The 18,513-nt window shown below is 33.6% G+C and overlaps 1 protein-coding gene across 2 annotated transcripts in view; it reads left to right on the forward strand.

Annotated features, from left to right (window-relative positions):
• PLA2R1 (phospholipase A2 receptor 1) overlaps positions 1-18,235 on the forward strand; it is a 151,723-nt gene extending 133,488 nt beyond the window's left edge. Inside the window, exons 25-31 of one of the 2 annotated variants that reach the window (XM_023499238.2) lie at positions 3,943-4,181; positions 5,168-5,336; positions 11,874-12,014; positions 12,646-12,762; positions 13,302-13,478; positions 14,637-14,663; positions 14,850-18,235. In XM_023499238.2, the coding sequence (XP_023355006.1) occupies positions 3,943-4,181; positions 5,168-5,336; positions 11,874-12,014; positions 12,646-12,762; positions 13,302-13,478; positions 14,637-14,663; positions 14,850-15,058 (1,079 nt within the window). In that variant the 3' untranslated portion in view covers positions 15,059-18,235. The remainder of the gene's footprint in view (positions 1-3,942; positions 4,182-5,167; positions 5,337-11,873; positions 12,015-12,645; positions 12,763-13,301; positions 13,479-14,636; positions 14,664-14,849) is intronic. The other variant, XM_031960589.1, reaches the window with a different exon arrangement.
• Positions 18,236-18,513: the final 278 nt, after the last annotated feature.

An 18,513-nucleotide genomic window follows, 5' to 3' on the forward strand; every position in this document is an offset into this window, starting at 1 on the left:
TAGATATAGCCTAACATCTTAAGCTAGTGATAACTTTTAGGATTCTTAACCAATTTTCTATCATGTTAGCAGATAACTCTCAGTTTTGTGTCTGCAAATCTGATAAAGCATATCATTTGTGCCTTTCATCCAAATCATTAATAAGAATGTCAGCACAGAGCCAAGGACAAGTCCTTGGATCCCTCCACTAGAAACTTCCATTCAAGTTGATATCAAACATCAATGATTATTCTCAGGCTCCAATTGTACAACTACTTAAATATATTATTATTTAGCCTATTCCTCTGCATCTTTATACTAGGAAAGCACATTTATTTTGAAAGCACAATCTTTTAAAAGTAGGATTATGTCCTAGACTATGATTTCATTGTTAATGGGAACTTCTAGACAAGGAGACTTCCTCAACCAACAAGTCCACACATCCTCTGCCACATGTAATCTAAAAGATTTGCACTGAGACAATAGGTGACTTACCCAGAGTCACATAATTGGTATGTGTCAGAGGCAGGATTCAACTCTATCTACTATCCTATATTAGCTTTGCTAAAAATAAGGCCAGCAGTTCTCAAATATTTTTATATCAGGACTCCTTTATATTTTTAAAAGTATTGAGAAAATGCTATCCATATACAGAGGAAGAACTGATTGTCTCTGAATATAAATTGGAGCATACATTTTTATAAACTTTTTCTTCAGGTTTTTTTGGGGGAGAGATGAGAACTATGTTTTCTCTCACAACATGACTTCTATGGAAATGTTTTACATAACTTCACATATGCCTTCTTAATGGGGGTTGAGGTGAGAAGGAAAAATCTGGAACTCAAACTTTTAAAAACAAATGTGAAAAATTATTTATATGTAATTAGGGAAAAATATTAAATAAAAATAAATATAAAAGTATTGATACTCCCCCAAAGAACATTGGTTTATCTTAACATCTTAGTAAAACATCTTAGTATCATTGTAAAAATAGTTTGACTTCACAATTTCCCTGTAGGTGTCTCAGGGACCTTTAGAGACTCCCAGACCATATGTTGAGAACCACTGATGTAGGTAAGTTATTTCTGTGATATTTCCCTGACCAGGCTAGTAACCAATTAAAAAAGAAAATGAAGATAATCAGACATGTTATTAATGAAGCCATGATGACTTTATTATTTAATAGAATTTTATTCATTCTGTACCAGATTCTCTCAATTTGATATTTTATATTGATATTGATTATACATGTGAAGTCATGCAAAACATATTTCCATATTAACCAAGACATAAAACAGAACATAGACCCCCCAAAAAAGAAGAGGGGAGAAAGTTTTTAAAAGTATGTACTTTTAAAGTATTCAAATTCAATTTTCTTTCTAGAGGTGAAAAGGATTTTTCATCATGAGTCCTTTGGAATTGTCTTGTATCATTATCTTGGTGAAAGTGGCTAAGTCCTTTTCAACTGATCATCCTTACAATATTACTGTTACTGTGTATAATGTTCTCCTGATTCTGCTCACTTTGCTTTGATCAGTTTAGATAAGTTTTTCCAGGTTTTTCTGAAACCATCTTGCTCATCATTCTTTATAGCACAATTATATGAATTATATGCCACAACTTTGTTCAGCCACTCCTCAATTGATGGGCATTACCTCAATTTCCAATTCTTTGCCATCACAAAAATAGTTGCAATATATGGTTTTGTATATTCAAGTTCTTTTCTCTTTGAAATATAGAATCAGTAGTGGTATTGCTGAATCAAACAAAACATTCAGTTTTAAACTGCTTTGAACAAAGTTCCAAATGTTCTTTAGAATAGTCAGACTGGTTCACAACTTCACCAGTAGTACATTAGCATTTCAATTTTTCCGCATCCCTTTATGCTTGTTCTTTATGATCACTTCTCTCTAGATTTCAGAATCATAGAATTTCCAAGCTGGAAGGGACTCTCTGTAGACAAAACCTACTACATACCTGAAACTTTTTTCTGTATCAATTTAGACAAGTTTTCCAAAGTTTCTCTGAATTCATGTTTTCAATTTTTACAGAAAAATAATATTCCATTGCATTCATATATCATCTAGCAATTTATACAACCATTCCTTGTTTCCTAATTTTTTGCTACTACAAAGTATTATTAAGAGTCTCATTTTCAATGAACCCAAGAATTCATCATTTGATCGTAATTATTGAGGAAATTATAAAACAACCTGGAAGAAATTAGATTTAGACCAACTCTGCATACCATATACCAAAATAAACTCCAAATGGATACCTGGTTTAGATTATAAATAAATTAGAAAAGCATAGAACAAATCCATGGATAAAGGAAGAGTTCATGATCATACCAGAAATAGAGATTACAGAAGATAAATGGAAAATTGTTATTGCATAAAATTAAAAAGTTTTTTCACAAACAAAACCAAAATGACTAAACTTAAAAGGGAAAAAGCTAAATAAAGAAAAAAAAATACCTTTGTGGAAATTCCTTGAATAAAGGTCTCCAAGCTATATAAGGAATTTATTTAAATTTATAGGGATAGGAACCATTTCCCAATTGATTAATCATTTAAGGATATGAACAGTTTTCTGAGGGAGAAATTCAAGCTATCAAAAAACCATATTAAAAAATTTCCCATTCACTTGTAATTAGAGAAATGCAAATTAAAAGCCACTGTGAGGCTCCATCTCATACTTATGGATCGACAAATATTGGAGGAGAAAATAGGCACATTAATGCAATGTTTTTAAAGTTATGACTTGGTAGGGCCTTTCTGGAATCCCACAGACATCAAACTATTACAAAGGATACTAAGCTACAAAATAAATAAATAAAAAAAACCATGTTTTCAGCTAAAGTTCAAAAGGCTTGAAAAAGGTATTGAACATGAACCAGTGGGGATTAATGGATAAAGAATGAATTTGTATTCCAGAAGACCTACTTTCAAATTCTGTCTCAGACACCAGCTTTTTCTGACTGAACATGTCAGTCTCTCGGTGTCTCACTTTCCTCATCTGTAAAACAAATGGGAGGGGGGCTCTTTTTCATGTCTAAATTCACAATCTTATGATTCTGCTTTGATGAGTCTTTGAATTGTACCACAAGCACTCCCAATAATTTCAAAATTCTTCCATCCAAAATCATAGATTTAAATTTGGAAGGATCTTTAGAAACCATTTTTCAGATGAGGAGGTTGAAAGGTTAAGGACTTGTATTATTGTTTGCTGCCTTGGGAAGGGGGTAGGTAAGGGAACTAGAGAGAAAAAAATTTTGGAACCCAAAATTTTACAAGAAGGAAGGCAAGAAGGGAGAGAGGGAGGGAAGGAGGGAGGGAGGGAAGAAGGAAGGAAGGAAGGGAGGGATGAAGGAAGGAAGGAAGGAAGGAAGGAAGGAAGGAAGAGGAGAGGGAGGGGAAAAGGAAGAGGGGAAGAGAAGAAGGGAAGAAGGAAGGAAAGGAGGGAGGGAGGGAAGAATGAGAGAGAAAGAGATGGGGAGGAGAAAGGAGTGGGGGAATACAGGGAAGTTGATAAGTTAAAGACCTTCCTTATCTAGGGTTATACAAGTTTAATAAGTGTCTGAGATAGTTGAATCTAGGTCTTCCTAACTTCAAGTCCAGCACTCTAAGAAAGGCAAATTCACATAATTTTAAGCACCATTCAATGGAAATTGTTTAAACAAATTACCCAAAATTCCAGCAAGTCGTCATTTTGCTAGAGAATTTCAGTATTTATGCCAAAGTTTCAATGGACAACTATTAAAGTTATATCACATACCCACAATTTAGAATCACCAGTTCCTGAGGCATGCTATAAATGAAAAAGCCAATTATAGTTGAATAAAAAGAATTCTAGGATATACGCCTCAGACCTGGATTTTAACCCTGACTTTGCTACTAACTAGTGGTATAAATCATTTCTCCTCTTTGAGGACCTAACATGATTTTTTTTTTATTGTTACAGATGCTTCTGGACATTATATAAATGAATCCAATATGTATCCTATTCCAGAAACATTAGAATATGGAAATAAAACTTATAAAATAATTGGTGCCAATATGACCTGGCATGCTGCTTTAAAAGCCTGTATGGAGAATGGAGCAGAATTAGTCAGTATTACAGACCAATTTGTCCAATCCTTTCTCACTGTCATCATCAACAGACTAGGACATGCCCACTGGATTGGACTCTTTACCTCAGACGTAGGTGCCAACTTTTTTTAGGTATATTTGTGAATAATTAAATGTCGAGATAGGTGGCAAAATAGTTATGGGAAAAGAATTGGTGACTTGGATTTGAATCTCATTTCTGACACTGACTCTCAATATGACCCTAAGCAAGTTATTCAGCCTCATTGAAACTTAGAGAAATGTTTTTTGTACTTTCTGACTCATAGAGTTTTGAGGAAAGTGCCAATAAAACTAAAATGCTGTATAAAAATACATTATTTTTCATCTACTTTCTTACTACATGTGGCCAGTAAGAATGTACCATGTAATATTTTATCTCATGTTAGTGAATTGGCCTACCTATTTACTCAGTTTTAAAATACCCCATTCATGGCCCTTTTTGGTGTCTGGAAGCCTAATTTGATTATTGTCTTTAGCAGTTATCAGGTACTTAACATAGTACCTAATACACAGTAGAAACCTAAATGTTTTTTGACTAACTTACTAGCACCATAATTTCAATAATTTTTGAGATTTAACTTGCAGATGCTGTTCCTCTCACCTTGGTACTATGATTTGAAAAAATGTTTGATTATTTATTTGAAAATTGCAGATATCCCAGGATTTGGGGCGAAGGGCAGATATGTCTTCTTATTCTCAGGTTTTAATCCTGTCACCTCTTACTAGAGAGGTGGAAGTAGAAATAAGGATATCAATCCAATCTAGAGTTCAGCTGTATGATATCCAGTTTGGAAGTGATCTTTATTTAGAGAATTATTGTCATACAAAGGAGAGATCTACAACATCTCTGCTAGGAACCTTTAATTCAATAGTACTTAACCTGGGGTCTGGGAACTTTTGTTTTTAATATTTTGATCACTATAATTCAGTATAATTAGTTTCCTTTTTAATCTTATATATTTTATGTTATACATTTCAGGCCAGGAGTGTTCAGGACACACACATATCCACACATATAAATTAAAATCATCTACTCTAATCAAAATTTCCTTCTATAGAATGGTCTTAATTTTGAGTGGTCAGATGGTACCAAGCCCTACTTCACTTACTGGGAAGAAGAATCATCATCATCATCTGTGGGCGATTGTACATTTGTGGCTATTAATGGACGTTGGAGGCGTACAGACTGTGAAACACTTCTGCAAGGAGCAATCTGTTATGTAAAGGGTAAGATCATGAGTGATCAAGTTCATATGGCAGAAAGTTTACCATTTATTTTGTTCAACTTAAATTTATTTGCTAATACTTAAAAGACAGGTTTGTACAGAGCAGAAGTCATAAAGGGGTATCTATGACATATCCCCAATGTCCATATATTTTGGCTTTACTCTTCTTTGACAGTACACTAAACTAAGAATTAGGAGATCTGTGTTATAGACCAGATTCTGCCATTAGTAAGCTGTTTAGCAGGGGTCCTCAAACTATGGCTTGTGGGCCAATTGTGGCAGCTGAGGATGTTTATCCCCCTCACCCAGGGCTATGAAGTTTCTTTATTTAAAGGCCCACAAAACAAAATTTTTGTTTTTACTATAGTCCGAACCTCCAACAGTCTGAGGGACAGTGAACTGGCCCCCTATTTAAAAAGTTTGAGGACCCCTGCTGTACAGTCTTGGGTGAGTTATCTCTGTAAAACTAACTTTATATCTAGAAAATGAGGAGGTTGGTTTAGATGGTTTACAAGATGTCTTCTACATCTGATGTAATATGACTGAGATTGATGTCTATGGAGTATATAAAATGTGGACTGTGGGTGGCAGCTAACAAATGCAAACTAATCCTCCCTAAGTCCTATTACTCCAATATTCCAATATTCCTTACTTAGAACTAGTAGTTGTCAATACTCAGTCTTAAATAAAGGACTATTAAAGTGAATGCAAAGATCTGAACTTGTTAGATTGTGTTAACTTTAATATTCTTAACTGTTTATTTTATTTAAAATGTTTTATAAATAGTTCTTAGTTCGTGAAAATACATTGGGAAAAAATCCATGGAAACAAGAATAAACACACTCACAATTTATCCCTTTGTTAAGAGATAATGAAGACAACAACTATTTAATAAACAAATCATTAGACTGAGGGCAGAAGGGTAAAAGGGCAAATACAACTTACTAATTTGCAGATCATTAATGGACTTGGGCCAACTGATGGGCATTAACTGTGAATGATACACAAGGACTTTATGAAGTCCTTATAGACTTTTATAAAATGTGGTAGCTTGGGTTATAGATATGATAGAAATAATCTGTCATTTAAAAATCAAATTTATAAACAATGAGAACAATTACATTATAAATGTTGGCATAATATTGTGCTTTTTCAGATCATATGCCAAATGTAAAATGGCTACTGTAGACAAAGAATCTGAGCTCTCTTCTGGGATCAATGGAATTTAGCCCACTTCAGCTCATTAGACTGTCTGGTTCTTTAAGATAGGAATCATGCTTATTTTCTCACTATTCTCCATAACCTCTAGCACATAGCACAATGAATATATTAACTGCTCAAAATCATCACTAATTACCATACCATTTACAGATTGTTTCTATAAGACCTGCTGCATAAATTAGTAAAGGTACTAGACTAGGAGTACAAAAACCTGTGTTGTCATCTATAAGCTCTGACAGTAGCCTGATGTGGAATCTGACACATGTCCTTTCATCTCTTTGGGGCTATTTCCACATCTATAAATGAAAGAATTTAAGCTAAATGATCTCTATAATGCCTTTTAGTTTCTTTGGTGTATATTCTAACCTAAGTTTTTAACATTTAAAAATGAAAAGCTTAAAATCAAAATATGAGGGTCAGTTAGATGGCACAGTGGATAGAGCACCAGCCCTGAAGTCAGGAGGATCTGAGTTCAAATGTGGCCTCAGACACTTAACACTTCCTAGCTGTATGATCCTAGGCAAGTCACTTAACCCTAATTGCCTCAGCAAAAAAATCAAAATACGAACTTTCTAAAATAATGTTTATGTGCAGTTATATATGCATGTACATATTATACATATATATACATATATACATATATGAGACAGAGAGCACATATTACAGTGGAGTGGAGAGAGCTTGCCTCTGAATAAAAAAGGCTTCCTCCTCTCACAGTGGGCAAGATAAATTTATTCTTTAAATAGCTCTAGACAACATTCTAAGACTGGACATTGCAGAAAAGGTGCCAGCCTGCATTGGTGGAGGGAGTTTCCTCCTCCAGGGAGTTCCCCCAAAAAAATCACAGGTACAGTCTCTGTCCTGATATTTCCTTATATTTGTTATTTCTCCTTTATAACAGGGTCCTGTCTACTATTTCTATTTCTTTCATGACTGGATATAATTCTATAGAGAGATTTTTTGAATTGACTCATTTTTAAATAAATGAACTTCTCTGGACGTAAGTTTGTCATTTTAAAAAATGGAACTTCTAAGAGCCTTTTCAGCTGTATATAGATCCAGGATAATGTTCATGCTCTCTGGTCTCCTTTCTCTCCCCATCCACTTGAACTCCAGCAAGCTTGTAAACTAATTCCACTAAGTTGTTAGTAACTGATAACAGGTTTAAGTGTCTCTTTTCCCAAAATATTTGCATTTTAAGTGGGGATAAGATGGTAGTAGATGAAAATATTGCTTTATTTAAAAGAAATGAAGTCAGAAAATGAGACAGATCTGAAGATAGGAAGAAGACAGTGTTTCTCATTCTCTTCACTATTTTCCAAATCACATCCCTTAGCAAAATAGTATTCTAGGTTTATGATTATCCCTGGGCCTTCTAATTTTTGATGAAATATATCTGATATAAAAGAAAATCAGATACTAGCAAGCCTCTAGAAAACTAGATTTGCAGGGGCTTCACTGACATAAAAAAAAAGTTCCATAGTTAATAAATGGTCTTCAAGAGATGAAACAGCTAAAAATATTGTCACTCTGTAACCAACCTGAGAGTGTTACTTTTCAAATTTAACTCAGTCAGCCCTTGAACAACAAACATATAGGCCATCATCAGACCCATGTTTGAAGTCTTTCTTCATTGGCAGAACTTCACAGCATTTGCACACCACAGCCAGAGTAATCCAGCATCAGAAATTGAAGGTTATTTCCATGCTATGATGAGACATCAAACAATCAAATAAGTGAAATAATATACATCTAGGATCAAGTCCTTTAAGATCAAGTCCAAATTGGGGGGGGGGGTTGTTTGGGGTGTGTGTATGTATGTGTGTGTGTGTGTGTGTGTGTTTTATCTTGAGCTCAGTTATAGAAACTAGCCTTAGATATTTGGATTATAATAACACTAAAAAAAACAACATGTGGAGAGGAGGTCATTGTTCCTGGGCTTTTATGAGTTCTTTTATGTGATTTCACATTTTCTTGACATAGAATAAAAACTACCTTGAATTTTATAAGTGCACTGTTATTTTATATGCTTATTGGGAATCTTGTATCCTTTTACCAATATCTGTAGAGATTTTGACATTACCTTGATAGTAGGTAGAGGAAGAGGGGAAAATAAGCATTTATATAAATAGCATCTTGTAAGTGAAGCACTTAAAAATATTATCTCATCTGATTTTCACAATAATCCTAGGAGATGGGTACCATTATTATGGGAAAACTGAAGGAGGCAGAGGTTAAGTGACTTGCCCAGAATTACAAAATTTGGTGCTAGATCTGAACTCAGTTCTTTCTTTCTAGGATCAATGCTTTAATCACCTAGCTGCCTCACATATATTTGGAGATTGTCCCAGAAGTAATTCTGAAACAGATGAGAGAGAGAGAGAGAGAGAGAGAGAGAGAGAGAGAGAGAGAGAGGAGAGGGAGGAGGGAGGGAGGGAGGGAGGGAGGGAGGGAGGGAGGGAGGGAGGGAGGGAGGGAGGGAGGGAGGGAGGGAGGGAGGGAGGAGGGAGGGAGGGATGATTAGGAGGACTGCTTTTAAGATTGAATATGTTTCATATGAGTCAGAAGGTTAAAATGTTCAGCCATCAGTTACACATGCATATTGATGAGTTGCTATGGCATACTAAATATTTCCTAAATAAAATGTAATATTTTTAAATTCATGAAAGGTCTCTTTCCTCTCATAAAAGGCACTTATATCCAATTACATGTTATTTATAGTGTCCTGTATTAGAAATCATTGCAACTTTAGACAAATAATTCAAGTTAAGAAGTAACTATGATTTTTTTTTAATGAAAAAAATCTTTAGGGGCAGGGGAAGAAGAAAAAAATTTACATGATCATTTTGTTGTATATTTGAAAAGAACAGCAAGTTACACATAGTAGATTTGCAGTTTCATGTAAAATCATCTTTTTAATAATATTTTGTTATGGAAATGCTTGTTTTATCCCATAAATTAAAAATAAAATTAATTTTTAAAAAGTTACTTATTTAAAATTTAAATTCGAAATAGAAAAAAAAGAAAAAAGATTGCCATGAGCACAGCAGAACATAAGAGAACAAAATATGAGACAATGAATTTCCATTTCAAGAAAGCCTATATAACACATACTACATATTATATTGAAAGCTGTCTTTCTTTTCTTTTGTATGTTTGCTTTTGTTCTTTTCCTTTTTTTCACCTTTCTCCCACCTCCCTCAAGAAGGCTATACAGATATAAATAGATAGACATAGATACATACACATATACTTACACATACATATATAAAGGCTTATATATAATCACACACACACATATACACATATATATACACACACACATATACATTCATGTAAGGTCATATTACACTTGTTTGTCATCTGTTTCTCTAAAGGTAGATAATGCCATCTGTCCTAAGTCCAAATATTTCCATATTTTTCTAAATCCACCCATTCATCATTTCTCACACCACAGCAATATTCCAACATTAAACTATCTATTTATTTTAAATAGTCTAAAACAATATTAATATAGCTGACAAGTAGTTTTCCAATTTTTCTCTTTTGACTAAATCTATTTTAGCTTTAACTTTGTTTGAGACCAATGATTGCTATTCCTATTTTTCCTAATAAATTCTAAGCCTGATTATTATTATTATATTTGTGTATGCCTCTTATTCCTATCCTCTGCTTTACTTTTACCTGCTACCTTGCCTTATTATTACTTAAACTTCTACTGCTCCAAAGATCCCTACCTTATCTTCTCCCCTGAACTCTTCCCTCCCTCTCTCTCTATCCCATTCTCATTAATCTACATAGCCTTTGTTACCACCCCCATCCTATTCCCTCCCTTCTTATTCCTTTTTTAAATTTAGAAGACTTTCTATAAATATATATTCATTTACATATACACACGTGTATGTATGTATACATATGTGTTTACATATGTATATGTAAATCTCATTCCCAATTGAGTAGGATTCCAGAAATACCCCCTCCCCCGTGTAATTTTTAAATCCCTTTCCAAATGTCTTAAAAAGCTTTCTGAATAATTGGTAGTACATATAAAAAATTCCTTAAAATGCACACATCATAATTTAGTCTTATCCAGAAGTTGCCAAACTACAATCCATGGGCCAAATGTAACTTACTACCTTTTTTTATATGATCCTGTGGGCTAAGAATGATTTTTACATCTTGTGTGGGATGGGTGCAAAACCCCTTTTCCCAAATTAACTATTCAGAGACAACTTCAGGTATAATGAGAAAGCATCTATTTAATTCCTGCAGGGAGAGGAACAGACACACACCTGGGAGCCATCCCAACTCCTGCCATGTGACCCTGGAACCTTGCCAGCTGGAAGTAACAGCTGATTAAATAGGAAAAGACCTAAGCCTTTTCATTGGATAGACTAAAAGGACATAACCATTCTTGACCAATGATTAGCAATGTTGTCTATCTCCCACAGGTCAACATCACTTTCTGCAACTTCACTAACTTCCTCCATCCCAGTGTTCAAGGTTCATCTCTGCATACCAGAGATCATGTGAATCCCCCAAGATCCCACCCAGACTCAGAATTTAAAGCCCAATCTCTCAACTCTGGGAACAGGGATCATATGACTTCCTGAACCCCCAGGCTCAACTTGGTATAGAGATTATGTGATTTAGGTCTAGTCTCATAAACTTGAGCAAACTTCATCCAATCAGTTCCATTCAATCTTAAAATAAATTTTTTAATGAAATGAAAAATCACTTGTCTCACCAGTATACAAAAATAGGTAGAGAGCCTGCTTTGACTCTTGGACAGTAGTGTGGCATTCCCTGGTCTAATACATTCTATCATTGATGTTTTTCTCCTTTTTATCAAAGATATTTTGTTACAATGTTCCTAATATAAGTTTATGGGCATCAAGGTAAAATTTTGAGACCGATAGTTTTTCACACATCGATTGCACCCTTGAAATATCAAAACAATATTAGTACAGTGCCAAAGACCCTAATGCCTGTACCCACACAATATGCCAAAATCCTGGAACTTCTCCCTTCAACAGAACCTTTGAAAAGGAGTTATTTTCTCTCAAAAATCAGCTGGATTTTGTCCAGATGGCTACATATTAATGGGACCACATTCTATTAATTACTTCTCTCAAAAAATATTAACCAGCTGATGGTTTTATTAATATCTGCACTGAAAGATACTTTACAAATAATTACTATGAAAATGTTATTAGATCTCTTTTTGTAATTCCTCTAATAATCAAGGTCACATATATTTTTAAAACAAAATATATATTCAATGACTACTCCCAAAGTCTTGTTGTTGTTTTCACAGAAACAAAACAACCAGAATACCCAACGTTATGCAGAGAAACATCAATCCCCTGGATAAAATTTAAAAATAATTGCTACAGTTTTTCTACAGTCTTAAACAGAACAAATTTTGATACTGCACAGGAGTTTTGCAGAAAGAAAGGTAATGATTTAAGGACAATAATAAGCTTTTTATGTTTTTCTTGATATCCCAATGAACAATATAATGTCCTTGGTTTATTTTGTTATTGTGTCTACAGGCAGGAAAAACCAATTGAAAAAGTATATTCCATTGAAGATACAATTTTCAAATGTAATTCATTTATCACTTGGGGAATAATTCATGAAACTCATCTTTCAGCATGAAATTTTAAAATCTAAAATGGCTTGCAATTTTAGAAGTCAAACTTTCCCTTTTTATATATTCAAATCCTAATCTTTAAAATTACTTAAAATCAATATTCAAAGCTTTTGAAAAGAACAGTATTACATTTTATGCTTTTAAATAGCCATCTATTTGGCTATTTGGCTATTGGTGTTGTTTGAATTTAGAAAAAAATTCAACTCAAAATTCAATATGATTTTTCAGGATCATTAAATTAAGGAATGAGAGAAAAATAATACTATTCAGTGCCTGAGACAGTTATTCAGCTAACTTAACAGTAAGCACCAATTTGTGTGCCTGGCATTGTGCTATAAATACTGGAAATACAGATGATGATATGGATAGGCCTTTTGTGCTTTACATATAAACATGACTGATTGCGTTTTGGATGTTTGTGTTTTTTCTACAGGAGCTAATCTTTTAACAATTAAGGATGAGGCTGAAAATGCATATCTTCTAAAAGAGCTCTTTGCATTTAGTTCTTCTATCCTGATGGTCTGGTTGAATGCTCAATTTGATAATAAGAGTAAGTGATTAAAAGAGAAAAGAAAAGAAGTTAAATGATAACACATCATCATTAGTCCAAAGATAATGGCTATTGGCAACTAGAAACTCTTATCTGGGGCACTCTCTTTCCTTATAGATGTGCTTTTGTAACTCTTCTCCATGACTTCTGACTCTTTGCAATGATCCAATAAGAATAAGAATGTTTAAATAAGTTCATGGTATTATTTTTGAGTACGAGGACATTTTGATTGAACATATTGAGATTATATTTGTATCTTTGACTTATGAGATTCCTCCCAGACTCTGTGACTGTACTTAAAACAGTTTTCTGTTATACCACAAGATGTATTTTTAGTACTTCATACTTCATGACCATATAAGAATACTTCATATTTACAGTTTAATGTTGTCATAATACTTTGTAAAATCAAGGGAGTGATCCATCAAGCCAAATGTAGGTTAATATTTTCTATTCCAAATTCAGTTTGCTAAAGAGAGAGACATAATTCATTTTGCTTAATATTTATTGAATAATTATTATTTAATATTTTTCTACAGGTGGCACTCCCGCATGGTTTGATGGTAGTCCCATTGAACATTCAAACTGGGGCATAAGAGAGCCAGAATCTAATGTTTTCAAGGCTGATCTTTGTTTTGCTTTGAGGACCACAGATGGTGTGTGGCAATTATCGCCTTGTAGAGAAAAAAACGGATTTATATGTAAAATGGAGACAGGTATGTGGAGCTATAATTGTGAAGTCCAAGGTTGTTTCTTATACCTTTCTTCTGTTGTTTGCCCCCATTTCATCCAGTGTATGTCATGTTCCTTTATAGTTGTTTGCATTTTATCTCCCTCATTAGAGAGGGAGCTCCTTGAAATGAGTGACTTTTTTCATTATTAGTCTTCCTAGCACTTAACACAGTATCTGGCACATAGGTGATTAATCAATGCTTATTTACATAGTTACAGACTACCCTAGGTTCACTCTACCTTTTAAGTCAGTATTCTCTTGACTATGCAAAGTTTTTAAATCCAAGCATTTCAGGAGTACGCAATCTACTGGCTATATTTTATAGATAGCAACAATATTTCATTATTTTAGATGACCTGATTTTTAAAAAATTAATTTAGAAAACAAAATCTTATTTTCTTTCTCTTCCACTTCTCTCTTTTTCCAAGGGGGGAAATATACATAATCCAGCAAAACCTGAATTTCTTTTTTTATGTTTTAATATTTTTATTTTCCCTAGTTACAGCTAAAATAATTTTTTGCATTTGTTTTTAAAACTTTTGATTTCCAGATTCTCCCTACCTTATTCCCATTGAGATGGCACATGTTAAGATAGGCAAAAGATTTCTATAAAAGTGGGGAAAAAACCCCATAAGTCTCCACATACACCCCCCAAAAAAAACCTCAAGAAAAAAAAAGTGGACAGAAGTATGTTTCAATCTTCATTAAAAGTCTTTCAGAGTAGTCTTGGATCATTATATTACTGAGAATAGCAAAGTCATTCACAGCTGATTATCCCACAACATTTCTATTACTTTTTACACAGTACGTTTCACTTTGCTTGAACTCCTGGAGGACTTTCCAGGCTTTTCTGAGAGCATCTTGCTCACCATCTCTTCAACATTCCATAATAATCATATATACTATAATTTATTTGCCCATTCCTCAATTGATGAGCATCTCCTCAATTTCCAACTCTTTGCCCTGAGAAAAGAGCTGCTATAAACATTTTTGTTCTTCTAGGTCCTTTCCTTTTCCTTTTTTTTTTTTTTTTTAATCTCTTTTAGGATCATGCCTAATAGTGATATTATTAGGTCAAAGAATATGCATGAAAACCTGAATTTCTTAAGAATAACTTTTGTCTCTCTGTATTTGGTTTCAGATATTAATAATATGAAACCTGGAGAAGGTAAGTATGTAAAAACATTAAGTATTTTTAGTTTCATAGAAAATAATCAGATAATATATACAGTACATAATAATCATCAGATGGTAAAAACAAGAAATTCAAGTTTCTTAAAAACCTCATACCAGTTTTATAGTATATATTTGTCTTTCAGTGTCCCTAAAAGTTCTTTCTCCCATCTTCTTTTAGCTCCCAACCACAGCCTTATCCCCCTTACAGTAGCCGTGATCTTAGTTACCATCTTTGGCATTTCCACATTCTTCTACTGCCTCTACAAGCAGAATGGTGGTTTCTTCAGAAGGCTCATTACTTGGAGTAGTGCTCCTTACACATCAACAAACTTAAGGTTACCTGTAGAAGAAAGCATCCTCATTTCAGATCTGGAGAGAAATGATTAATAAAAATATTGAAACCAAAGGATCACAGTGACTATATTAAGCTTTTTAAAGGAATGGATCTTAAGAAGCTCTAGATTGTATTTTATTTTATAACCTTGATGTCACAGTAATACAAATTTTATTTAAAAAAAAACAACTTAATCATTCCCTGTGTAATGACTATTTGAATTACAACCTGTTAGCCTGGTTTTATTTTAGTGTTTCTGCCAAATTTTTTTTATGAAGAAAAGGGTATATAGGAGAAGGTGAATAAGATTAAATAATAATTATCATTCAGAAAGGTAAGAAATAACTAAAAGAATGTCCACTAGGTAAAGATACCTCTTGTTTGAGAAGGGCTTAAAATCCCTTATTTTCAAAATTCATAAAAGTTCACAAGATTGCCAGGCTAACAGAGTAATGTTATTTGCAATGCAATACATTTATTTCCATTGAAATATAATCATTGAATTTGAAATTTTTAAATCAGCTTGTGACTACATGTTCTTTTGCTCACTCTCACCCCACCTCAAACTAAATAAATTCATTAGGAGGAAGAAGAAAACATGTTTTAGATAGTTTATAAAGATTAATAAAGTTACCCAGCCAAATTACTGGTGATATTTATTTATTTATTTATGACTAGCTCTAGTATTTCCAGAAAGTAGAAGAAGGAACTTCAATAGCACATGAGAGAAGAGTGTGTTATACAGGTTAGCTTGGAACTCAGAAGATTCAAGTTTCAACTCTGGCATAGCTATTCTGGCATAGCACACAAGCCTATGGCTGTGGTCAATTTACTTCAGGTCTCTGGGCCTTATTTTAGGGTGTTGGAGTGATGAATGCTAAGATCCTTTCCAAGGCTCTTGTGGCCTAGATCCTAATACTGCTCATCATCAGATATTTCTGTTTTACAAGCCAACCTTTTTGAAGACATACAATGTGACCTGAGACTATAAGATTGTTCTTCTCAGTAAGCTGAATTAAAAATTCCCATTACTTCAAATCTTTCTACTATACCACAATGAGCTTTACTCGTCTAAATGTAAGGATAGGTGGCCAGTACCTATTTGTGACTTATAAAGATAATTGGCTTAAACTAACCAGATGGTAAATAAAGATCATTTAACAAAATGTCATGTGAAATTAAAATTCTGTATTTCTAAGTGGTCTTGGTAAAAAACTGCTAATGAATTAGTCTTCTAGTCAAGGGATATTGAAATAGAACTGTCACATATAATGACACTACTGATTAAATATGTCATTAGCCAAACATTTTTTGTAGTAAGATGAATTCACCAATTTCCCAAAGCTCTGTAATTAGACATCGAGGGCTACATTTTTAAGTGTCTAGGCATATGGATAGTTAATGCAATCCTTCCTACTGCCAAAATTTCCGAAATGAGCAAATCTCTGAAATAAACAAAATACTGTAATTCTATGCTTTATATAGATGCACACATTTTCACTTGTAGACATATCTACATTTAAGTTTTATCTGAAATAAGCTTTATAATTTTCATAAGTTATCAAATACAGCATGGAAAAACCTATTGAACAATCGTACTAAGGAACCATGGATACATTAGCTACTGAAGTACCTTGTTAGAACCTTGATCTTAACTCTAAATCTTTACTCTAAACTTAATCTTAACTCTAAAACTTTATTAAATAATGGATAAAAATGTGAGGTTTGCTTCTGAAAGGTCTTTTTGAGTTCAGCTTTTGATGAATCTTGAACAATCACTCACTTATCTTCAGTGGGTCTCAGGCAACACTCTTGGACTTGATGAGGCTGTCATTTGCAGTAGTGGACAGAATCCTGTACTTAGAGCTGATTAACTAAAAATTAATACTTTAGAGAATTATGAAAGAAGATGATTTAACACATTACGAAATATTAAGCTATCGAACATTACCTAGGTGGTAGCACTTAGTTTCTGTCCTATATAATGTAATTTAAAATGCTAGATAAAGCAGATTGAAAAACCCCTTTTCATGTGAGAAGGTAAATTTGACCTTTTTTAGTCTCAGGGCAGCAGATACTGTTTTCCCATTTTGAACCTTACAGCATAAAGTGTCACTTTAAATAACTAGATAAATATTGTTACCACTCTGCTTTAATTAAAATCATTTCATATCAGTATTATGTATAATGAGTTCATGGTTATCTCCTGCATGAATTGGAAAATGCAGATAAAAGATCTGACTGTTGAACTACAGTAAGACATAATAACATTTTCTTAAGCTTTTGCCAAGAATTTGAGGTTAAAAGATGATTTGTGACATGCATTGGATGGGCAGCATGTTGTACAAAGGACCATATGTCTCTCCTCTTATTCCTAGTTGCCAAAGCAGAAGGGATGTGACCATTAGAATTCATTTCGGAAATTAAAATTTTTTCTTTGATCAAGTGAGATTTGTTTCTCTAGAGCTTAAAGAAACTGAAACACTTAGATGATCCAGAACAGCCATAATTACTTGTATAATAATATATCACTAATTGATGATTTGGTAGACCACATAAAATCAACTTTAAAATTTCATATTCCTTCAGGCAATAATATTAACATGAAATAGTTTCATGTGATGTCTCAAGGTTCTTTGAATTCAACTACAGAGCACAAATTTAGGGAGAAGGTGAATATTTTAACACTAGTTTATTCCATATGTGTGCACTATAGGTGTCCCTTTGTGAGTCATTGCTATTATTTCTTGTTGCATGAAGATTTTAAGAGACAATCCAGTAAATGTTATACACCACTAAATCACTTATATGAATGATATATGGATAATGTGTATTCTCTGAATGTGACTATACATATAATTTGCTCATATACAGAAAAGGTCTAATGAATTCTAATTGGGAGAAAGAATTAAAACTAAAAAAAGCCCTCTTTAAGCCAGTGACCTTCTTTACTAAAAGCTAATTAACACAAGTACTTGCTGCTTGCAGAGCACTTCTGCTGCAATTTAGATCAAATTAAGGGGGGGGTGTGGAAATCATTTGAGTGGTGTTTTCTTCGAACTCTGAAGAGGCCATGATGGACTGCAGTTAACTCATTTAAAGCAGCATCATCCATTTTTTGTAATTTCAAGTAGCAGCAACCTTGAACTTATTCTTTGGGGTTTTCGTAAACCTACCTATGAAATATTATCTCTTATTTGTTTTTTCTTTGTTTCTATTTGGAAACGAAAGTGGAATATTTTATTTAAAAGACAGAAAATACCCTAAGTTGCTGGGGGGGGGGGTTTCCTCTGCTAAGGAAAAAAATCTTTTTTTTTCTCAATGACACCAGGGGTCCTCAAACTTTTTAAATAGAGGGCCAGTTCACTGTCCCTCAGACTGTTGGAGGGCCGCACTGTAGTAAAAACAAAAACTTTGTTTTGTGGGCCTTTGAATAAAGAAACTTCACAGCCCTGGGTGAGGGGGATAATCGTCCTCAATAGCCACATCTGGCCCTCCGGATGTAGTT

The sequence above is a fragment of the Sarcophilus harrisii genome, chromosome 3 (genome assembly GCF_902635505.1).
Source record: "Sarcophilus harrisii chromosome 3, mSarHar1.11, whole genome shotgun sequence".
NCBI lineage: Eukaryota > Metazoa > Chordata > Mammalia > Dasyuromorphia > Dasyuridae > Sarcophilus > Sarcophilus harrisii.